The following is a 25,948-nucleotide window of genomic DNA, read 5'->3' as shown; positions in this document are numbered from 1 at the left end:
CGAAAATCAATAGCATGTTGTGAAATTTAGGGAGAGAAAAATGACTTTATTATTTCTAAAATAGAGTGGAAATGTCTAATATGGTGTCAACAATGACCTTCACTAAACCAACGCGTAAGCAGTTAGCAACCACTGCGGCAGCGTGTGTCGTATTTGCATATGGAGTGAAGAAACTTTGGCCTCAGCTGTGGCAGATTTTAAGGACAAGAAAAACACGAAAGCTAGAGAGAGTTTTAAATAATCTGGAGAAAAATACTTCTACAAAAAAGAAATCAGGTGCTTCTCATAACGTTGATCGCATATTTTACCAGCAGCTACGGTATTTATTGAAAATAATTATTCCATCAATATGGTCGAGGGAATTCGGGATTTTAGTACTTCACACTGGAACGTTGTTTGCAAGAACTTTCTTATCAATTTATGTGGCAACACTGGATGGTCGTATAGTACAGACAATCGTAAAGCGGGACTTGAGAAGTTTTCTTATGAGGTTAACACAGTGGCTCCTAATTGCTATACCTGCCACATTTATTAATAGTCTTATCCGATTCCTTGAAAGCAAACTTGGTCTCATGCTGAGAACTCGTCTAGTCAATCATGCTTACAAGCAATATTTCTCAAATCAGACTTACTTCCGTGTCAGCAATCTGGACAGCAGATTAGCCAATGCTGACCAGTGTCTGACAGATGACATCAGTATGTTTACCCAGTCTTTGGCCCACCTGTATTCACACTTAACAAAACCCATGTTGGACGTAGCCCTGATATCATTTACGCTATATTCCTTTGCCAGTAGTAGAGGTGCCAGTTCAAAATGGCCCACTATCATTGCCACTGTAGTAACAATTATCACTGCACAAATTTTGAAGGCTGTCTCTCCAAAGTTTGGAAAGCTTGTAGCAGAGGAAGCAGATAGAAAAGGATATCTGAGATATATCCATTCAAGAATCATAGCAAATGCAGAAGAAATTGCTTTCTATGGAGGACATAAGGTATTTGTATTTATTAGCTCACTTCTATGAAGTCAGGATGAGCTTAATATGCTATTCCCCTAACATAGGCATTGTCATACGTGTTGATGTCCTGGTTAAAGTACTAAAAGCAAATCTATTCCGAGTAACTATAAGCCCTACCTAGAAAAACTTGCATGGATGATGCACTTAGGTATACACACTACTGGACTTGCTTCTGATTCTGGATCTGATCTACATTTGCTGGATGAGTGACCAGATGTAAGTTTCTGGAGCAGGTTCATTCCTTAGTAAGTAACTATAAGCCCTATGGTCACCAAACTTGCATGGATGATGCATCTAGGGACACACATTATCAGACATGTTTCAGAAGCCAGATCTTGCAAACTTAGTAAGTCCATTCCCAAGTACATATAAGCTGCATAAAGATCAAACTAGCATAGATGATGCATTTCTGTGCACACTGCCAAAATGCTTCAGATACTGGATCTGGCCTATATTTTCTGGATAAGTGACCAGGTAAAATTTTTTGGGGCAGATCCATTTCCAAGTAATTATCAGTATAAGCCCCATTGAGACCAAGCTTGCATAGATGATATATCTAGAGATACACATTATCAGGCATGCTTCAGATGCTGGATTTGGCCTAAATTTTGGGGATCAGATTAAAGTTTTTGAGCAGGTCCATTCTCAACTATTTATAAACTATGAGGCATACATGGACCAAACTTGCTTAGATGATGCATCTACGAGATGCACATATACTAGACATGCTTTGCATGAAGCATCTGACTAACCTGGATGATCTGACCTATGTTTTCTAGGTGATCAAAACAAGTATTTTAAGCAGGTCTAGTCCTAAGAAGCTATATTAAGTTCTACCAAACCTTAACTTGCATGAATGTGCATGTAGGGATGCACATTACCCGAACATTCATTCAGTACAACACTATCTAACTTAAAGATAACATTTGCTGAGGTGAGCCTTGTATTCTTTATATCATGTTAATCTTTTTAGCTATTAAATATCATAAAATTTTCAAATGTACTAGTTGAGGTGTAGATGTCCCTTGCATTGTTTTGAATAGGTTGAACAAAACTTACTGGAAAAAGCATACAGAGCTTTAGCTAGGCAAACAAACTTGATTTATGTGAAGAGGCTATGGTATATCATGCTAGAGCAGTTTCTAATGAAGTATGGCTGGAGTGCTAGTGGTCTGATCATGGTGGCCATCCCAATCATGTCTGCAAGAGGTGGCGGGATCAGGGCTGATGGTAGGCAAATTAAAATAAGTTCCATTTGGAGTTTTCCTTGTGTCTGATAGACTGTGCAATATTTATTAACACATTACTATCCCTGAAATGTAATCATTATAAATGCTAGGATCTTCTGTGGATGATGACCCAGATGGAGGTGTGAGTGAGAGGACCAAGGTTTTCACCACTGCCAGAAATCTGTTGATAAACTCAGCTGATGCCATAGAAAGAATGATGTCTTCTTACAAAGAGGTATGCTCTACATGTAACTGTACTGTCAACATGCAGTTAAATACTGAAGGCTCAAATTTTCAAACAAATCTGAATGGATTAAGTGAAGGAGAGTGATTTAGACACATTTTATTTGGTACCTCAATCCATTGCATATTATGCCTAACATTCATAAGCCAGTAGCCATTTACATCTCAACTGATATAATATACCAATTGCTCATAGGACACAGACATGATATGCAATCTCAAGTGACAGTGCTGGTATTAGACTAGTTATAAAGAATTCTTTCTGACATTAACCTATTAGACCATTTAGTACTGCCTCCACAGTATGTGTATCACTACAAATTAGATTCTTACATGCATTAACTTTGGGTAGTAGTGTCAATTTGGAGAAAAAATTTAATCATGTTTTTTTCTTATTTTTGATATTGAAATCTTAATAGATCACTGAGCTGGCAGGCTACACAGCCAGGGTCACAGAAATGTTTGAGGTGTTTGAAGATGTTAACAAGGGAAAGTATGAAAGAAGCATGGTAACTAAGGCAGTTCCTGGAAAGGCAAAACATGCTAAGATAACAGGACCAATGGAAATCATGGGTAGGTTAGGCATATATTTTGTCATCTGTTGACTTTTATTGCAAAAATAAAATTATTGATTGTTTAGAATTGCTGCCTGCCTCAATGAAATAAGAAATGTTTTTTCTTATTATTTTTATCGGCTGTTTGCAACGGGGTTTGCTTGTCAAAATAGTCAGTTTTTATCATCAGGTATGCTCCACATAAAACATAAAAACATTCCAGGTCAGTAAAACTCTTCCTTCAGAGTATTTAGGCCCCCCAAAAAATTAGTCTATAGTTTCTCAGCCACATCAGATGAAACACCTGTGTTGATCAATTTTTTTTGACATATTGAAAAGGGAAATGACTCAATTTTATATTTTTTTCCAAGATGAAAAAGAAAATTGAGTTATTCTTTTTTTCATACCTTCTAATAAAAAGATGCTTTTACTATATAAAATATATTTCTAACTTGTAAAAACAATATATTAAACCCCTTATAAAACTGCCTGGACAAAAATTAATGGAAGTTGTATACATATTGTAATTAATATATTGAAGAGTATCAAAAATAAATAAATAAGAATAAGCTGATATCATCATGCATGTATTGTTGACTGACAAAAAAAAAGATAACACTTTAAAAAAAAAAAACAAAAAAAAACTTAATTTTAAATTTTTTGGCCCCAAAAACTGAAGATAATTTTTTTGGCCTTAAGTATTTAGAATACCACCATATGGAGAAATGGTGTTAATTCTGCTCATTTGCATATTGGCCATTTTGGAGGTATAATGGCAGTACATTTCATGAAATTACAGTTTATATAGAGAAAATACAAAAATTCACAATTTTCATACATTTACTGTTTTGGATAAAGTCTTTCCACCAATAGTGTGTAGTCTATACATAATGGTAAACATCTCTCAAAATGCCTAGCTCCAATATTGAATAAACATGACTTTATATGCTGGTACAGGACATGTAATGGACACAGATGCAACAATAGACATTGAGGATCTGCCCATTATCACACCCAATGGAGATGTCATTGTGTCCAGTCTAACACTGAAGGTACGTATTATCTAAAGCTTTGAACAACTGTGTTGTCTTTGCTCTCTCTCCTAGCCCATTCTCTTAAAGCTGTCATTAATAAGCTAAACTGAGCAAAAGGCTCACATCTGAGCTTATCTGATTGAAGAGTATGCAACATTCCTCTGTATTCTGTAAATTTTTCACTTTTTTGACTTCTCTAGAATAGACCAATTTCAACCAAGCTTGCTGCAAAGCATCTTTGTGTGAGAAAATTCAAAATTGTTCAAATGAAGAGCCATGCTTTCTTTCAAGGGGAGATAGTAAGGAAATAAATAAAATATGGTAGGTTTATTTATAAATCTTCTCCCCAAGAACCACTGGAGCAGAAAAGACTAAACCTGCATGAATGTTCATTTATATATAGTGTATATTTAAATTTGTTCAAATCATGACTCCCAGGGCTTGGTTGGACCACAGTGAGGGTCAAATTTAATAAAAAAAATAGATGGGGAAAATCATTAATAATTTTCTTTGAGGAACAGCAGGTCCATGATCAGTCATATTCATATTTTTTAACAAGCATTGAAGTACATGTATCTTCAGCTTGTGGAGAACCAAGTTTGTTCATATCATGTATGCAGGGGGATAAAATCTTTTAGAAAATCTTCTCAAAAACAGTAGATTTATTCATTATATTCATATGAGGCATCCCGAATTATGTGTGGATTTAAATTAAGTCATGACTCCTTTAAACTAGGATGGGGCCAAAGTATGCAACCACCATTTTTCATAGGAGTAAAGGGGGATAAAATCTTTTAAAAATTTTGTTCTGAAGAATAGCAAAGACAAGGTGACTCAGCTGAGCCCACTGGCCTGTTGTTTGAAAATTTTCATTTAAATTTTAGATAAAGAGTTGTGGACATTTTCAATGGGAATTTTATTGTAATACATAATAACTTTTCTGCTGTCAAGTGTGCATTTCCTAGTACACCCTATAGATTATATATTTGGTTTGTTATTTTTGACAGATTGAGCCAGGCATGCATTTGCTGATAACAGGACCAAATGGTTGTGGGAAGTCTTCTTTGTTCCGAATTCTCAGTGGACTGTGGCCAGCATACAGAGGAAAATTGTACAAACCTCCCCCAAGTAAAATGTTCTACATTCCTCAGAGGTAAACAGCTAGGTACTTGTCAGCTCACCTCTGCTGAAGTCTCACTTTTCTGATCAAATTATTTGTGATGTCTGTCTGCCTGTCCTTGCATCTGTAAATTCTTCACATTTTCAACTTCTCAAGAACCAGGCGGCCAATTTTAACCAAACTTGCCTTATAGCATCCTTTGTTAAAGGGGTTCAGGTTTGTTCAAATGAAGGGCCACACCCTTTTTCAAGGGGAAATATTTAAGAAATCAATTTAAAATATTCTTCTTAATAGCCACTGACCCAGAAAAGATGAAATTCATTTTGAAGCTGTCTAACAAAGGGTAGATTCAAGTTTGTTCATATCTTTACCCCCACAGAAAGGGATCAAAGTTTTACCTAGGGTAAACATTTTTAAAATCTTCTTAAGAACAGAAGGGCCTTCATTAGTTATATTGAGATGCAGTAATCCTCATTTAGTGCGATATAAGTTTGTTTATATCATGGCCCCCTGTTATATGGTTGGGCCACAATAGGAGATCAAAATTTTACATAGGAATATATATAATCTTCTAAAGAATAGGTGGGCCATAATAAGTAATATTAAGATGCAGTCCTCCTCAGTGACAATACAAGTTAGTTCAAATCATGACCCCAGTGTAGGGGGCTGACAATAGGGGATTGAAGTTTTACTTGAGATTTACAGTAATAAATGTTTACAAACCTTCTTCTCAAGAACAAGCAGCACAGTGATTAGTAATATTAAGATGCAGTCATCATCAGGTAGTGCAAATACAGATTGGTTCAAATCATGGCCCTCTCATGGCTAGGATGGGACCATAATATGGAGTAAGAATTTTACAGGTGAATAAAGTTGGATTTTTTTAATCTTCTTATGGAAGAATGAGGACCAAGGTGATTCGGGTGAACATTGTGGCCCTTGGACCTTTTGTCAATATACTGGTCTGTCCACATCACTCTTCTAGTTAAGGTTATAAGGTTTACATAACTTGGAGTATGTAAATACTGAGAATATGCATGCAAACTAGTACTATTTACATATATAACCACAGGGAACTCATATCAAATTATGGCTATTGCACAGTTTGTATTCTACTTTAAGAGCATAGTTTGAAGCATTCATGTAAATGTTCACATAATTTCCTTGCTTGAACAACACCATTAGGATTACACAATTCTTTACAATGAATTTCTTTCAATGTCTTCCCTAAGAACTGGCCACCTGCCAAATTGAATGCTTCAATTAATAAAAATGCCAGTTACCAATATCAAGTTTTAAAAAAAATGTAACATCATTCCATAGATATGTTTCTGATAAACTCAACAACAAAAAAAGAATCACAAAATTAAATTTGCTACATATACAATGAATGTCAGGATGATATACTTTTCTCTTATAACTTCATGTATAGAACATTCGTAGATATAATATAAATCATCTTCAAGTTAACAACATCTTTACAAAAATGACAAAACCAAGAATCCGTTGGATGCAAGGTTTCTGTTGAATATTTACATGTATGTGTTTAAAATAAAATTTTTGTGAACAGTTACTAAATGCAGAATTCACATTGTTTAATATGTTAATTTTTAGATTGAGAAAATGATGTACACCAGGGGTGAACTGGTTTACATTTAATTTACATTTTGTTAATTGTTTTAAAAGGATTTTCTTTAAATTGCATGAACACCCACCAATGTGTTAGTCTTATTTCAGACCTTACATGTCACTGGGGACGTTCCGAGACCAGGTGATCTACCCTGATACACGTGAGGATATGGAGGAGAAGGGTTACACAGATAAACACTTAGAGGACATTCTCAAGGTTGTCAACCTACAACAGATTGTAGAGAGAGAAGGAGGTAATGTCCAAATAACTGCAGTAGATCTATTTTGTTGTTGTTGTTGTTTTTAAAAAGATTTTAGTGGTCAGTGTTTAATGATTATGAAGATGTCTTGATATCCAGTTTGTTGCTCTATCTAAATAGGATATTTAAATAATTAGAGTAGACCAACATTTCACTATAAATACAACTTTATGAGTGGATGGGAAAATTTGCAATAATATTCATCATATTTAAACAAGTGTCATATAAGATTAAATGAATTCGTAGAATTTGCAACAGAGACTTGAATCAATGAATTACTTTGTTATAGTAGCCAAGAAATGTCTAAACACTTACCGATAAATGCATGGATGATCTATTTTAAACTGGAAAGGATATATTTTTTGTCCATTGGCAGAAGAATCTTGTATGCATGTTTGTGAGTCAAACTTTTATTCCAAATCAGTTTTTGTTCATAAACAACTGTAAGCCAAAGGCTCAAGTGAGCATTTCTGATCAAAATTTGTCCGTTGTCTGTCGTTGTTGTTGTTGTTGTTGTTGTAAACTTTTCACATTTTCATCTTCTTCTCAAGAACCACTGGGCCAAATTCAACCAAACTTGCCACAAAGCATCCTTGGGTAAAGGGGATTCAAGTTTGTTTAAATGAAGGGCCACGTCCTCTTTCAAGGGGAGATAATTAGGAATTAGTGAAAAAATAATGGCATCATTTAAAAATCTTCTTCTCAAGAACCACTGGGCCAGGAAAGATGAAACTTATGTGGAAGCATCCTCAGGTTGTGTAGATTCAAATTTGTTCAAATCATGACCCCCCGGGGGTAGGGTGGGGCCACAATGGGGGATCCAAGTTTTACATAGAAATATATAGGAAAATATCTTTAAAAATCTTCTTCTTAAGAACAGTAAAGCCAAGATTGGTCATATTTGTATGGAAGCATCCTCAGGTAGTGTAGATTCAAGTTTGTTCAAATCTTGACCCCCGGGGGTAGGGTTGGGCCACAATGGACGATCAAAGTTTTACATAGATATATATAGGAAAATATCTTTAAAAATCTTCTTCTTAAGAACAGCAAAGGCATGATTGGTCATATTTATATGGAAGCATCCTCAGGTAGTGAAGATTCAAGTTTGTTCAAATCATGACCCCCGGGGGTAGGGTTGGGCCACAATGGGGGATCCAAGTTTTACATAGAAATATATAGGAAAATATCTCTAAAAATCTTCTTCTTAAAAACAGTAAAGCCATCATTGGTCATATTTATATGGAAGCATCCTCAGATAGTGAAGATTCAAATTTGTTCAAATCATGACCCCCGGGGATAGGGTGGGGCCACAATGAGGGATCAAAGTTTTACATAGAAATATATAGGAAAATATCTCTAAAATCTTCTTCTTAAGAACAGCAAAACCATGATTGGTCATATTTATATGGAAGCATCCTCAGGAAGTGAAGATTCAAGTTTGTTCAAATCATAACCTCCCGGGGTAGGGTGGGGCCACAATGGGGGATCAAAGTTTTACATAGATATATATAGGAAAATATCTTTAAAAATCTTCTTCTTAAGAACAGCAAAACCATGATTGGTCATATTTATATGGAAGCATCCTCAGGTAGTGTAGATTCAAGTTTGTTCAAATCATGACCCCCGGGGGTAGGGTGGGGCCACAATGGGGGATCCAAGTTTTACATAGAAATATATAGGAAAATATCTCTAAAAATCTTCTTCTTAAAAACAGTAAAGCCATCATTGGTCATATTTATATGGAAGCATCCTCAGGTAGTGAAGATTCAAATTTGTTCAAATCATAACCCCCGGGAATAGGGTGGGGCCACAATGAGGGATCAAAGTTTTACATAGAAATATATAGGAAAATATCTCTAGAATCTTCTTCTTAAAAACAGTAAAGCCATGATTGGTCATATTTATATGGAAGCATCCTCAGGTAGTGAAGATTCAAATTTGTTCAAATAATAACCCCCGGAGGTAGGGTGGGGCCACAATTGGGGATCCAAGTTTTACATAGAAATATATAGGAAAATATCTTTAAAAATCTTCTTCTTAAAAACAGTAAAGCCATGATTGGTCATATTTATATGGAAGCATCCTCAGATAGTGAAGATTCAAGTTTGTTCAAATCATTACCCCAGGGATAGGTTGGGGCCACAATGGGTGATCAAAGTTTACAGAGGAATATATAGGAAAAAGTCTTTTTCTCAAGAACAGAAAAGCCATGATTAGTCAAATTGATATGGAGGCATCTTTGGGTAGTGTAGAATAAAATTTGTTCAAATGAGAGCCCCCGGGGGTAGGGTGGGGCCACAATGGGGGATCAAATTTTTACAAATGAATATATGGGAAAACAAGATGTGTTTGTGAAACACTGATGCCCCCGTATGTCAGCTTATGGCGAAGGTTAAAGTTTCTCAAATGCAAGTCAAAATCCAGGCCAAAAGATAAAAAATGTTGATATCCAAAGAAAGATCTTGTCTCGAGAAATAGACCTGTGAAATTTGAAAGACCTAGATACAACTGTTCAAAAGTTATGGCGAAGTTTAAAGTTTTTTAAATAAAAGTCAAACGTCAAGGTCAAGGTCAAAGTGGTTGGTATCCAAAGGAAGATCTTGTCACAAGGATTACATATGTGAAGTATGAAAGCCCTAGCACCAACCATTCAAAAGTTATGGCCAAGGTTAAAGTTTTTCAAAAGTAGGTCAAACTCCTAGGTCAAGGTCAAAGGGTCAAAGTGGTTGGTATTCAAAGGAAGGTCTTGTCACAAGGATTACATATGTGAAGTATGAAAGCCCTAGCATCAACCATTCAAAAGTTATGGCCAAGGTTAAAGTTTTTCAAAAGTAGGTCAAACTCCTAGGTCAAGGTCAAAAGGTCAAAGTGGTTGGTATTCAAAGGAAGGTCTTGTCACAAGGATTACATATGTGAAGTATGAAAGCCCTAGCTCCAACCATTCGAAAGTTATGGCCAAGGTTAAAGTTTTTCAAAAGTAGGTCAAACTCCTAGGTCAAGGTCAAAGGGTCAAAGTGGTTGATATCCAGAGGAAGGTCTTGTCACAAGGAATACACATGTGAAATATGAAAGTCATAGCTCCAACCAATCAAAAGTTATGGGCAAGGTTAAAGTTGACAACAGACAGACAGACAAACGGACAAACAGACAAACGGACAAACAGACAAACAGATAAACAGACAAACAGACAGACAGGACAAAAACAATATACCCCCGGGATCTTTCGATCCGGGGGCATAAAAATCTGCTGCTCAAGAACAACAAAGCCATTTGTTATATTGATATGAAAGCATCATCAGGTAGTTTAAAATTCAACACCCCCCTCCTTGTAAACTTTTCAATACTGTACTGATTTTTGCTTTTTTTCCTAGCCAATGTGCTCAGGTGAGCAATGTGGCCCATGGGCCTCTTGTTTATGATTTTCCTCTTTGGTTGAAATGTTGCATTTTCATTGGGGAGGATTGATCATTAATTCCCCACCATTATCTTGAATACTAAGATTCTTAGAAATATCAAATTTTGTAGGGACACCTAACTTAAAAAGTTAATGTACTTTGGAGGCAAAAGAATATGCCAATCCAAAAGTAGGTCACAGTGACCTATATTTTTTAAATTTGATCATAATTCATTGTGTAAAATATTGTAGTTTGAATCCAAAAGGGCCTAAAGGAATCATCAAACTCTGCGAATTGATGCCTTTGCTTGGCAGGGCTTTTAGAAGAATCCTAGTCAATTCGGCACGTGGTAAACTCGGCACCTGGTTAATTTGGCACCACGTAAAGTGAATTCGGCACCTGGTTTATTCGGTACCTAGTCAATTCGGCACCTGGTGCACTTGGCATCTAGTTAATTCGGCACCCGGTTTTCAATTTTTAAGAATATAATAAATACTTATAATTTTTGAAGATGTTTTAGATAATTATCTTTATCAAACAGCTTTCTTTCATTTTCACGGTGTAGTACATAAACGGTTGCTACTGGAACAAAAATGCGTTCAATGTTTCTATTCCAAAAAGGAACGACTGCTAGCTGATATAAATATATTGGAGACACTTGAAACAAATTGTAAAACTGTCAAAAAGTGACCCCAATTCATTTAAGTCTCTGATTAATCCTTGTGCACGTAAATATACGTAAATATAATAAAAATATTTTTAAAAGTGTATTTTGAAAGAGATTTCTGGACGAAACCAAGATCTTCTCATGTTACGGTTGCTATCAGAGTTTGGTATGTATGGACCGGTTATAAACTAAAAAAAATGCACCGGCCGCTATTTGAAAAATAATTTCTTTTCCATAAGGAAAGAGAAATTCAACAAAGTTGTGCTGCCTAAGTTATATTCATTACATTTCAAACAGCATGTGAAACACAACAATTAGTATACTATACGAAGGAAACGAAAATAATTTTACTTGATTGAAATGAAAGAACAGGCGCGTAACCAGAATGGAAGTGAAGTGTACGCAGAGAGCAGCAAGGAGGGGGGGGGGGGGGTCGAAGCAGCTGGAAGCTTCTGAGTTTTACTAAATATTTCATTCATTTTCTGGCAAAAAAAAAATCATGCCATTTCGCTTTTGTATAGAAAGAAAAAGACTTAGTATTATTATTTTTAATGCAATGTTAATACATGTAGTTCCGTGGAAAGTTATTGTATGTGTAGTTGAGGCTAAATATTTTACCGATATACTGGTATCATATACTCTCTTTCAATGTCCAACAACAAGTATAAAATTAATGTTAATTATTAACAAAAAATGATTATTGTACTTTTTTTTTATCAAAAATTAGTACTAGTTAATCATAACACTCAATGATGTGTTTGAAACTAAATTTCTCAAAGATCCTTAAACAAAATCATTAATGTATTATAGAACAATTACAAATTTATGAACGATTTATTTGGATTTGGCAATTATTATTTAATGAAAGATTTCAAATTTAATTATACAGACATCATAATTTAAAATTTGAACAGAAACAGTATAACACAAATATTTGTTGGAGATGGTACTAAGATTTTTTTCCTCTGAATAATTCTCTCTCTCTCCCCTAGAATTGTTTTTTTTTTTTTTTTGAAAATGATGTGTACGCACTTGCATATTTGCGTATAGGCAGCTACGCGCCTGAAGAACTTTTACCATCTGTACATTAAATCCTTTTCAAAGCATAATGAGTCTTTGGGGATTTTTGTAGCCTACATGTATATTTAGACTTGAATAACATCTAGAAAAACTGAAGTATATATAACCTTTGACATTTTTTTTTTCTCGAAGCGCAGTATTGCATAAGCTCTAGCTAAAGAAAATACAACCAACAGGCAATATTCAAAACATCGGATCTTGAATAGAGATTTGTCCGAACCCCCCCCCCCCCCCTTTACAACGGAGAGGAAAAAGTTACCATTGATTTTTATTTATTTATTTATTATAAAAATAAAACTATAAAACTCTTTTACGCTAACTAATGGCTGCAGTGGTAATTAAAAAAATAAGTACATTTTAATTAAGTTTATGAAGTAAAATATACTATGATTTTTGGTATGGTACAAATTTGGTATTTAGTTTCAGTACAGTTCTAAATTTTCAACAATATAAAATTTTTAATTCTCGTCTAAAGATTTATATTAATGTTTATTAATGTTGTCCCGAAGTTGAAAAGATTTTTTTAATGCAAATACATTTCCAGATTATAGTAAGGAGAGTTATTTTTTTGAGTGAGACAATTTTGTTGGTATGGTGTCTGTAAATAAATTGTGAATTATGAGCTGTGATTATATATTTCAAAAAGGACATTTGATAAAATTATCTACTTGAAAAACAATATTATGTCTTCCCTGGTCAAAAAATCGTTGCTTAATAATCCAATTTTTCGCTTAAGCATTTCAACACGCTGGCATAAAAAAATATAATTTTGAATAGTACAATAATTATGGGCAAGCTTTTTTTTCAAAACTTGGTTATATACATTTTTTGTCAAGCGAAGGACAGCGGGATATTCTGAAAATAAACTTCCATTAAATTTTCTTCTATTTTCCACTAAAAAATCAAGATCGGTGTTGCTTCAGATGCAGAACGATCAAATATAAAGACGACAACTAGAATAATAAATTCTCTACTTAAGATAATTACTAGTACAGGGTGTTTCAACAAACATGTCCCAACTTTTGATGTCTCTATTTTCGCACAATAATAAAATATTTACAAAACTATAACTGTATTTTATAGCACATTTTCTGACAATATAATTGTGTTATAAACAATATAAAATAATTTCATAATATTTTTCCTACTGAAGTTTCAATTACATCTTCAAAAATCAGGTTATCAGGTTTTTTCCCTCCAAAAATTGATCTGTGGATGTTTCGAACTAATCAACACGAACAGAAAATCTTCAAAATCACCAATACTAGTGCATAAGATTTTGAAAGGAGTAGTACTCATATGAAAACCATCTTGCTAGGAAACAGACTTTTCAAATGATGTCAAAATATATGCCATACAGGACTTCAGCGACAAAATGAGGATGCTGACTTAAAAACATGGCAGCTTTTTCGAACACATAAAAATGACGTTAAATTGAAAACTGCTGCTAAAGTTCAAACTTTAAAAATGCCTGTCTTAAAAAATAATTGATTCAGCATCACTTCAACTTTCATATTGATAAAATTGTTTGATTATGTGGTTTTCATTTTTGCAAAAATTTTCTTACATTAATACTGTCTAACTTTATATTGAAACCGCAAAGTCGGGACATGTTTGCTGAAACACCCTGTATTATATGCTACGTTCTTTAGCTTTAACTTTTCTATACCCGCAAAAGTTTAGCGAGACTGAGAGAGATTTTAGTATATATTTATAAACTGATAATTCAATTTTGTACGTTTCAGTACGAATTATAGAATTATTCGAAATTTTCTTTAAAGAAAAGGTCTTAGACTTACAGTATTTCTAATTGAGTTTTCCACAGATGAACTTTAACTCATAAGATTTAAACTTTACAAACACGCATTTTTGTTTTAAAAATGACTTTATTCATTAATAAAAAAAAAATCGAAACACCTTTTTTCCCTTTAAAAGCAATTAACCAATTAATCACATGAAAAATATTAACAAAACACTCAACAATTACTCGGTTACCGAATTAACACAAATAGGTGCCGAATTCACCAGATTCCGATGCCGAATTCACCAGATTCTGATGCCGAATTCACCAGGTGCTGAATTCACTTACTGCCGAATTCACTTTTTCGTTAGGTGCCGAATTCACCAGGTGCCGAAATCACTTGTACCCTTTTAGAATGGGGCGGCAGAAAGCAATTTATCACTGTTTCAATGATTGGAATTTGCTGCTTCAAGTTTAATAACATGCAAAGTAAACTGTTGGATATAATCCTAAATAGCTTAGCAACTGGATAAATTCACTTCTTTTCTTCAAAATTATTGAAAGCCCCTTAATTTTGGGTCTCAGTGTTCCAAAAGTAGGTCACAGTGTCGAGTGACAGTGTTATTCAGCTTATCAGAAAAGCTATTCATATGGCCTTGGGCCTTTTGCTTTGATTGAGCACTTTGAGTAATGCTTTGGGATTTAGAATAAAATAAAGTGTTGAGTTATTTGATAATGCTACTCCTCTTACAGTTTTCATATGATATGAATAAAACCAGGTACAAATATAGGCTACATTAAGATATGCCTGAACTTTTCACTGCTTTCTAAGTTTATGGCACTGTGCTGGCACTGTAAGTTAATATGAGATATGAAAAATTGCGTCAAGATATTGCATGTTTGACAGTTGACAGTTTCTGTCTGATTTAGAATTAAAGCTGGTCTAATTGTAGACTTCATGAAGGTACAAGTGTAGTGACTGTCATCATGCAGAAATAGGAATCTGAATTGAGATATATTTACTTCAGATTATTTTACATATAACATTTTGCTTCTCTCTATCTGATTCTGAGTTGTTATAACTTTTTAAGAACATTGTAAAGCTCTAAAAAATGTTACAAGTTCAATTTTTTTCTAAGATTATAAAAAAAAATATCAAACCAGTGGAGAGTTGTAGTTTCAACATTATATTCTGGTTTGAATGCTGACTTATCTACCATGTCCTAGTTTTCTGGTATCTCTTTCCCCTCCTTATTGGGCCCATTTTAGACAAATTTTGACAAATTGTCAAATCTAATCAATTTTATTATATTCACCTGAGTCTCTCAGGCAACATTTTGCTATTTGTTTTTGTCAGTTGTCATATGTTGACTGTTTTTACACTTTCAACTTTTTCTCCAGATTGGACCAGTTCCATCCAAACTCATCACAGATACTTTTTGGGCAATGAAGAATCAATGTTAAATTGTTTTTTTAATTGAATTGTCTCAATCCATGCTAGATCTAGAATTATTAAGTAGTGAAAATGGGGTGGGATCTTTTCACAAAAAACCACTGTCTCAGACATGACAGAACTTAACTTAAGGTTATACTCAAAGTAATTTACCTTACCTATTGTTAATTTTTCAAGATATTCTTAATTCAAAAATTAAATCATACTGTCAGATATTCTTTGACAAAAAATCTGCATACATTACCAGGGTTTTGAATAGATTTCAAGTAATGAAAATCCTTGTGATATTCAAAGAAAACAAATGTTGGCAGACATACATGTATATTGTTTTAGCTCAAAATTTATTTTAGAAGAGATGTAAACATCATTTGGTATTGTAAAGTCACACAATTATAAAGGGAATAAGAAAATAAAATTCAAAACTATGTTAGGTATGTCCTTAAGTATGCCCCTGGTCAGAAATTAGCTACTAAGGGGTACAAAGTTTTTCATAGAAATACAGTTGAACTTTGATATCTCAAACAATGATATCTTGAATACCATGGATATGTCGAAGTGATTCAGAAGTCCCAACTACTTATTCTTTAAGTATTTTACCATCGATATCTCGAATCCTCGGATATCTCGAAGTTTTTTCTTGGTCCCATCGAGTTCGAAATACTGTAGATTCCTTATTTTACGCGAGTACTTAATATCGCGAAATGGCCCAAGGGTGTCAAATCGCGAGAACAAAAATTCGCGAATCGTTGATTTATCTAGAGATTTTACATACATTAAAGCACTATAAAAATAAAAGCGAGTAATTTTATTTCGCGAGTGGTGCTTCTCGCGTAATTATGCGATAATTTATTCCTCGCATATATATTTAGGAATCTACAGTAATGAAGTTTGACTGTATAAATGAGAAATCTTTAAAAATTCTATTTCTCAAGAAGTACATGTACTTGTCTGAGACTGCTAATTGTGAAGTTTAAATGCCAGCATCTTAAAATGCAGATTTGTTAACTCAAACCAGAGCCTCTGTAGCAGGGGAGAACTGCAAAGTTACAAACTGTCAAACATAATGTCCAGTAATCAGTATGCAGGCCAGAATCATGCCAGAGGAAGGATCGGATTATTTGTATTTATTTCTAAGGAATATTATAAAACTTTTCCAAATATAAACTTTTTTCTGTCAAAATAATCTCATGGAGTCTATAAATTCAATTTATCTAAACCATGGCCCAATTGGACCAAGGGGAGATGGCTCCCACATTTTACAAAGACATAGCTGTAATTAACACAATAAAAAAGAACACTTAGTGTGGCCCAGGAAAAACTTGCAGAGTGATGCTCATGTGACAGTTAAGGGCAATGGACCTCTTATTCAGTAATTGCAAGCTAATAATATTTTTTTTTGCATTGTTTTTAATGGATATTGATTAAATGAATGTTATATTTATGATTATAGGTTTTAATATAGATTGCAAATACATGGAGAAAGATGCCATGCTGAAATTGCACTATTCCATTAAATCAAATTTCAAACTTTAATGTATCTTATTTAGGCTGGGACTCCAAGAGTGATTGGAAGGATGTCCTGTCAGGAGGCGAGAAACAACGAATGGGGATGGCCCGTATTTTTTATCACAAGTAAGCGTTGCCCTGTGGTACCTTTCAATTTTCTATTTCACATGAAATCCCAATTGTTAGTGACCATCTATAAGTTTTCTTATTGTTATAACAGGCCCCAGTTTGCCTTGTTGGATGAATGCACCAGTGCTGTGTCTATTGATGTTGAAAGCAAAATTTATCAAGCAGTGAAGGATGATGGGATATGTCTCCTGACCATCACACATCGTCCATCTCTGTGGTCAGTAATCAAACTGTTTTACTTTGAAGGAAACCTGATTTTATATTTTTAAAGAAATAAAAGAATGTGAAATAAAGTGTTAAAGTCCAGTATAAATTACATGTAGTTTTTGGGTACTACTGTTTCTGAAAGAATGCTCTTTTTCAGAATTTGAAAATTTCATGCAATTTTACTATTATTGGCTCACATCAATTTGGAATTTTTTTCCTTCATTTATATGACTTAATTAGTGAAATTTCAAATTACAAATTGCTGTGAATTTTTATTAGAAACTGCACAAGAAAGAACTTTTTTACATAATAAATTATCACATGTGGGCTCATCTATCATATACCCTCATCTGATGAAATGCATATTATAGGCTTTGAAGAAATGATGACCTCCCTTGAAAGTCAGTTTAATATGGATTTAAGTACATATGTATTCAATATGATGAAAATTCTACATTGACAGAAACTAAAATAAAGAGTCTTTTTCTTTCGACATAGTAAAATCATAATATTGTGAATTTTTTTGTTGTTGTAAATGTAGGAAGTTTCACACCCACTTACTGCAGTTTGATGGGGAGGGAGGCTGGAGAATGGAAGCTCTGGACACAAATACTCGTCTGTCTCTGAACGAGGAGAAACAGAGATTGGAGACACAGCTGGCAGGAATGCCCACCATGAAGAACCGACTAAAGGAGCTCTGTTCTATCCTCGGAGATGACTCGGTACTGCTGTCTAAGACGGACAGTGTAGCAGACTTCCAGGTTACAGAAGACGAGGACTCTTGATTAAAATTAACAATAGTCCATTTAACTTATGAAATCAAACAAAAGGGTTGCACACACTCAATAATATTACAGGTAGTTAGGAACTTGAATTTTCCAATACTTTTGCTTACGACTGTTTTAAATGGTAGTTACTTAATATTTATTATTTTTTGTTTTAAAAAAGTTTTTGGGCCTGAAATTTCTATTGCATTATCTATTACAATTACTGGTACATTCTATTTCATTCGATAATGGACAAATCACAAGCTTACAAGTTTTGCACTAGTATATCTTACTTTGAAGTTATTAAAGTTAGTTACAATAAAAAAAAAACTGTGTTGAAACAATTCACAATCTGCCAAAAAAGTTTCCTGTGTCATTACAGAATCCTCTTTCCATAGTTTTCCTCTGTTTACAATTCTTTTTTAGTTGATTTAACTCCATGTGAATGATGTTACCTTTATGATTTTTACTTGTTATGTGATATACTCTTTTATGCTAAATAAAATGGAATTCAACAAATAAAATTTTAAGAGATTTTATTTTTTTATATAAAACATTGATTTAATTATGAAGATTTTTTTGCTTGTTTTAATTAAGGTAAGAAATTTATTGGTACAATTTTTATGCTTTCATGTTTGATTTGTTATTATATAGATTTCAGCTGTAGACCACACAATTATACAAGTATTACATTTTTTTAACTCACCTGAACCAAAGTGAGTTTTTCTGGTCAAAATTTGTCCATTGTCTGTTGTTGTAGTTGTTGTCATGGTAAACACACATTTTCATTTTCTTCTCCAGAACCACTGGGCAAATTTCAACCAAATTTGCCAGGAAGCATTCTCCAGTGAGGGGAATTCAAGTTTGTTCAAATGAAGGGCTACATCCTCTTTCAAGGGAGTTAATTAAGAATTAGTGAAAATTCAATGGCATTTATTAAAAATGTTTCTCTCAAAAACCACTGGTCCAGAAAAGTTGAAACTTATATAAATGCTTCATTACATAGTGTAGATGCATTTTTATTTCAAATGACCCCTGGTATAAGGGAGGGGCTGCAACAGAGGATCAAAGTTAAATACAGGAATATACAGGAAAAATCTTTTAAAATCTTTTTTCCCAAGAACAGCAAAGTCCTGATTAGTCATATTAATACAGAAGCATCCTCAGGTACTGTAGATTCAAGATTCAAGTTTGTTCAAATCATGACCCCTGGGGTTAGTGTGGGTACACAACAGGGGATCAGTTATACATAGGAATATATAGGAAATGTCTAAAAATCTTCTCTAGAACAGTAAAGCCATCATTAGTCATAATTAATATGGAAGCATCCTCAGGTAGTGTAGATTCAAATTAGTTCAAATCATGACCCCCAGGTGTTGGATGGGTCCACATCAGGCATTTAGAGTTTTACATGGGAATATATAGGAAAATAATTAAGGAATCACTGTCTAGTTAGTAGAGTATGCCAGGGACATCAACGATAGTTGGAAATGTGGGATAATTTATGCATAACGGGCGAATTATATTTCCATTTCATTGCGAAATAAAATTGTAAATTTAGATTTAAAAAATGTAGACTAATAGATTTAAATTACACGAGGCCTCACATGTCAATTTCAATCGTCCCCACCCACTGACGTCAAACACAAAGCCGCATGATAATTACATGCATATTAGACCTCCTTAGCATCAGAAACAAAGACAGCCGCACGAGAATTACATGCATATTAGGCCTTCTTAGCTCCTGACCTTTTGCTTGGCGAAATTTGCATTCCGGTAGAATGACCAAGAAATCAACTCAACTAATTTCAAAGAGTTATCACAGAGAAAACAAATAGAAATGGAAATATTCTTAAAAAATCTTCATAAGAACAAAGCCATGGTTAGTCAATTTAATATGGAAGCAAGTCTTTTTAAATCATCACCCTCCAGGGATAAGGTGGGACCACTTTTATGTTTAACTGCTTTTCTCTAACCAGAGTGCTAAGGTTAGCAATGTGGTCCATGGGCCTCTTGTTTGTGATACCTTTTATTACATAGCATGGCCCGAGCATCAGACATTTGCAATCATTTGAAATTGAGCAGTTATTTAATTAGAAGTACACTAATTTTTGGTGAGGCATCTTTAGATGCACAGGAAGGCTTTGTGATATTCAGTTAAAAGAAAAGTTCAATGTTATTCATGATTTCAAAAACTTAAATGTTGGAACATATATGTTGCACATGTATTTAGCATAATTTAGAAAGTGTCCATCGAGATTTCAAGAATAAATCTCTACTTCTAATGCTAAGATATTTTTGTGTTTTGTTTTTGTTAGCTCACCTGAGCCAAGGTTACCTGAGAGAAAAGTAGTATTAGGACTTGAAACTATGGCAACAGAGATAAATAAATAAATGATCATTGCTTTAGTCTCTTTTTGTGGCAAGTTTAATTGTAATTGGACAAAAATTATAGAAGGAGTAGCTTTTTGAAAGAATAATACAGAAATTTCTCTTTTAAGTAATCATGGCAACATCGTTTGTTGAAATCAAAAACTGATAAACAGGATTATGTATCTTAGTTAAGTCTAATTGTGTATAAGTTTTATTGAAATCAGACCAAAACTTTAGGAGGAGTAGCATTTTGAAAGAAATTCAGAAATTTTCCATTTTAGTAACCATGGCAACCCTTTTCATCAAAATAAAAAAAATAGTTTTATCTATTAAGTGTAGTCTAATTGTGTACCAAGTTATAATAAAACCAGACCTAAACTTTAAGAAGAGTAGCATTTTGAAAGAATTTCACAGAAAGGATCACTTCTAGGTAAATATATGTGTTGACCTATAGGGTCGATATTGGTTTCAGTCTTTAGAAAAAGCTTATGGATATCCGTTCTGGTCGCTGACTTTAGGCCACAAGGGTGTAGTTTCTTGTTTCTCATGTATCGCTTTAGTTGTAGTCAACTGCATGTTCATATGACCCTACTTCGGTATTTACAGATACATCCTTTGTATGAGGGTCCATACTTGGTGCCTGGGTAATGGCAACGGGACATAAAAGCTTAACTGACCTTACCATGTTATTTTCTAATCTGTAAACTTTCCTCCTGCATTTTTGGCATAAAATGTCGCCAATACACATAATTTTCCCGAGGAATGAACTGCATCTACTCTGCATAGCGCAGTATCTCTCCCACTGGCACAACAGTACTATTACCCATAGATGTTCTTGAAAGACAAACGCAGCAATTTTTGCTCGGCATGATTTTTTTTCATGACACCTGCAGTATCGAGTAACACAAAGTGAATGATTCATGTCCTTGAACAAAGTGTGCTTACAATGAGGTATAGTTCCGGTTGATTGCGTTTAGCTAAAGAGAATTTATGATCTTCATTTCCATAAATATATTTTATATCAACAGCAAATATATATTTAATGAAGCAAATAGAAGTAAAATGCAAAAGCCTGTAATAAAAAAATTAAATTCGTGTTTATACAGGTGAAAATTTGAAAAAACAAAAGTATGCCAACAGGTGGATTCGAACCAGGACATTAAAAATGTTTATACTGAGAGTCTGCGGTCTATCTTTCCGAGCTATACAGACTATTAAAACAAAAGTCATAGATATAAACCACTATGATAGAAATAGGTTTTCGCATTTTTTGTAGGTTTTTTAACGAATTTCGACCCTAGGGCAGGGGTGCCCCTAAAAAAATCTTGTTTTAAATTATTCCTTAGATTAAAATCTATCAAAATTTCATAATTTAATTTAGGGGCAGGCCTGCCCTGAAGGACTTCTTTGCCAAAATGCATGCAAAAATTAGTGCTTTAACAGACAAAATACTGTTTCGATCAACTTTGGAGGTTAATTTCAAAGTTGCAAATAAAAAAAAAAAATTAGGTTCAAAATGCAAATTTGAAAAATTTAGACAAATATACGATAGAAAACAACTAAAGAACATTGATTTTTAAATGTGACTTTTTCCGGAAAATTGTTCTCTCCTATAGGTCAAATCTTTTGTTATAACGAATACACCCTTTCTAACCCCATTCATCGAAATCAAAAACAGAGTAATTATATATCTAAGTGAGGTCTAATTGTGAACTAAATCATAATGAAATTGGACCAAAACTTTGGAACAGCAATAAATAGAATAACGATCCTTGGTTTAGTCTCTTCTTGTGGCAATATTTATTGCAACTGGATTAAACTGCAGGAGGAGGAGTTTTTTGAAAGTACATGTATTTCACAAAATTTTTTTTTTTTTAGTAACCAAGGCAAGATAGTTCATCAAAAATCAATTGACAGATTTATGTAGGCTATCTTACTGTAGTCTACTTGCATGCCAAGTTATATTAAATTCAGACAAAACCTGTAGAAGGAATAGCATTTTGAAAGTAATTCACAGACATTTCTCTTTTTAGCTCTTCTGAGCCAAAGGCTCAAAGAGCTAATGCTATTGCCATTTGTGCAGTGTGCGTAAACTTTTTAGAATATGGGCCATAACTCAAGAACCCCTTGGCCAATTATTGTCAAATTTGTCACAGGGTATCCTTGGCCCAAGGGCTTTCGTTTTTACTAAAACTAGGGTTGTGACCCTTAAACAAGGGGAGATAATTAGGAAAATAGAAACAAAAGTACTGGTTGCAAAAAAATCTTCTTCTCAAGATTCACTGGGCAGATTATCACCAAACTTACACAAAAGGATGAGGATATGTTGTAGATTAAAAATTGTTCAAGGCATCACCCTGGGGCAAAGGGCGTGGTCTCAAGGTCACTTCAAAGTTGACCAAAAATTACATTTTATTAAAACATTGATATTTTGCTTACTATAAGGACTAGGATCATCAAATCTTGTCAGTTGATGCATCTAAGGACCTCATATCATGTTGACTCAAAAGTAGGTCACAGTGACCTACTTTTTAAATTTTGTGGCCATTCTTTTTCAAAATGATTTAGAGGCATATTTTGAACAATTTAAGGCCTATGATCATCAAACTTTGTCAGTTGAAGTATCTTGTTTCCTCGGAGTACGTCAACTAAAAAGTAGGTCACCTTGACCTACTTTTTGAATTTTATGGCTAACCTTTTTCAAAACAATTAAGATCATTAATTCGAATACTGAGAGGTTTAGAATCATTAAATCTTGTAAGACGATGTATCTTGGGGCCATAAAACGTATTTATTAAAAAGTAGGTCATAGTGACCTACTTTTTGAACTTTGCAGGCATTCGATATCAAAGCGTTTTAGTGGCATAATTTGGACATTTTAAGGCCTATGATCATAAAACTTTGTAAGTTGATGCATCTTGGGTCCTCAAAAAACGTCAACTGAAAAGTAGGTCACCGTGACCTACTTTTCAATTTATATGACTATAATTAAATATTTCAGGTACTAATTGGTTTAGAATCATCAAACTTTGTCAGTTGATGCATTTTGGGTCTTCAGAGTAGGTCGACTTAAAAATAGGACACTGTGACCTACTTTTGAAAATTTAATGGCTTTAATTAAATATTTCGGGTACTAGTTGGCTTAGAATCATCGAACTTTGTCAGTTGATGCATCTTGGGTCTTAAGAGTAGGTTGATTTAAAAGTAGGTCACTGTGACCTACTTTTGAAAATCTATGGCTTTAATTTAATATTTCAGGTAGTAATTGGCTTAGAATCAGCAAACTTTGTCAGTTGATGCATCTTGGGTCCTCGGAGTACAACAACTGAAAAGTAGGTCACTGTGACCTACTTTTGAAAATTTATGTCTTTAATGAAATATTTCAGGTACTATTTGACTTAGAATCATCAAACTTTATCAGTTGATGCATCTTGAGTCCTTGGAGTACAACAACTGTAAAGTAGGTCACCGTGAACTACTTTTGAAATTTTATGGTTGTATTTAATATTTTAGGGTACTATTTGGCTTAGAATGATAGAAATTTGTCAGTTGATATATCTTGGGTCCTCGGAGTAGGTCGACTAAAAAGTAGGTCACAGTGACCTACTTTTCAATTTATCTGACTATAATTAAATATTTCGGGTACTAATTGGCTTAGAATCATCAAACTTTGTCAGTTGATGCATCTTGGGTCTTCGGAGTAGGTCGACTGAAAAGTAATCGGCAGAGTTAGTCAACTGAAAAGGAGGTCACTGTGACCTATTTTTGAAATTTTATAGCTTTATTTAAATATATCAGGTACTTACTGGCTTAGAATCATCAAACTTTGTCAGTTGATGCATCTTAATTGGGTCCTCAAAGTATGTCATCTGAAAAGTAGGACACGTTGACCTACTTTTGAAATTTTATGGTTATAATTTTAAAAATATTTTAGGTATTAATTGGCTTAGAATCATCAAATTTTATGTATCTTAGGTCGTCAGAGAATAACAAGTGTTTAGTAGGTCACCATAACCTACTCTCAGGTTCTACATGTAATTGGCTTAGAATCATCTTGGGTTTTCAGAGTGTTTCATCTAAAATGTAGGACATGATGACCTACCTTTGGAATTTCAAGGCTTTATCTAGATATAAAGGATACTTAGAGCTTCAAGTAGAAGTGATAAGTTGTACAGTTTATCAGAAGAGCGATTCAAGGCCCTTGGGCCTCTTGTTAGGAACCATTGCATCACTTCACAAAAATAAAAAAAAACGATATACAGAATAATGTATCTCTCTGAAATCTTCTTGTGTGCCAAGATATATTGGAATCTGACTAAAATTGTAGGAGGAGTAGCGTTTTGAAAGTATTTCACGGAAATTTCTGTTTTTAGTAACCATGGCAACATCATTATTCGAAATTAAAAACCGATACACAGAATTATTTATCTGAGTTTGAAATCTCCTTGTTGCAAAGTTGCAGATTGAGTAAAACTGTAGGAGGAGTAGCATTTTGAAAGTATTTCTATTTTTAGTAACATGATTTATGTATCTTAGTGTCGTCTTCTTGTGTGCCAAATTATATTGAAATCAGATCAAAACTGTAAGAGCAGCTTTAAAGGAATTTCACAGACATTTCTTATTTTAGTAACCATTGCAACACTTTCATTAAAATCAAAAACTGATGCACTAAATCATGTATATGAATCTTACTGTAATCTACTTGTGTGTCAGTTTATATTGAAATCAGACCAAAACTGTAGGAGGAGTAGCATTTTAAAAAATTGTTGACAGACGGATGGATGATGGACACCTTACTATTGCATAAGCTCTCCTGGTCTCTAACCCATAGAGCTAAAAATGTTTGCATGGTTGCACTCTCCTGACTGACTAAAAATGACCTGACTTAAAACTTTTTAAACCTCCTGTTAACAATTGGTTTTTATGCATTCCGGAAAATAGATTTTGAAAAACTCAGCATTGATGTTGAAACTTTCTGAGAAAAAAAATTTCCATCTACCTACTGACCACTGACCTTAATTGACTACTATTTTCGGGGAATGGCAAACATTATTTTGAAGTTGGCCTTATACAATTTCAATTAGTTTTAATAAATTTACACCAAATTAATTTTGAAAGTAGTGGCTGTCTATTAAGAACTATTTAATTTGACAGATACTAAATAATTGCAAATAAAAGGTCAGATTCCTCTGCCCATTACCCTAGAGATAACACAGGTAACACCTGCTTGGTCAGAGATGCTGTACCAGAAATCAGTTATCTCATTACACTAAACTCATTAATTAATCTCTAAGGTAAATGCAATATTCTTACATTGGGATTTTGTAACTTAAAAGCATTTTTTTAATCATCTCAATTAAAGGTCACATTGACCTTCAAGTAGGATACAACACACCTACCAAAGATGAGATGCATTAATTGATTAAGTTTGAAGATTCTTGGTCTAATAGTTTTTCCAGTTATCAGTCAGACAGAATTGGTCACAGGAACCTACTTTTAATATGCAACACACCCTTTAGCCAAGATGTATCAGCTGATAAAGTTT

At 33.8% G+C, this 25,948-nt stretch overlaps 1 protein-coding gene across 1 annotated transcript; it reads left to right on the top strand.

Annotated features, from left to right (window-relative positions):
* Positions 1–8: 8 nt before the first annotated feature.
* Positions 9–18,497, top strand: LOC133195828 (ATP-binding cassette sub-family D member 1-like). The gene is made up of 10 exons (XM_061331782.1): positions 9–992; positions 2,060–2,246; positions 2,356–2,480; positions 2,908–3,061; positions 4,000–4,094; positions 5,084–5,229; positions 6,934–7,079; positions 16,969–17,053; positions 17,148–17,273; positions 17,805–18,497. The coding sequence occupies exons 1-10, from the start codon at positions 72–74 to the stop codon at positions 18,046–18,048; spliced, it is 2,229 nt and encodes a 742-aa protein (XP_061187766.1). The 5' UTR covers positions 9–71; the 3' UTR covers positions 18,049–18,497.
* Positions 18,498–25,948: the final 7,451 nt, after the last annotated feature.

The sequence above is a fragment of the Saccostrea echinata genome, unplaced genomic scaffold, assembly GCF_033153115.1.
Source record: "Saccostrea echinata isolate AGI-Se365-2 ecotype Australia unplaced genomic scaffold, CSIRO_AGI_Sech_v1 ptg000029l, whole genome shotgun sequence".
NCBI lineage: Eukaryota > Metazoa > Mollusca > Bivalvia > Ostreida > Ostreidae > Saccostrea > Saccostrea echinata.
Note: the sequence above shows the minus strand (reverse complement) of the source record. Positions and strands in the feature narration are given on the sequence as shown.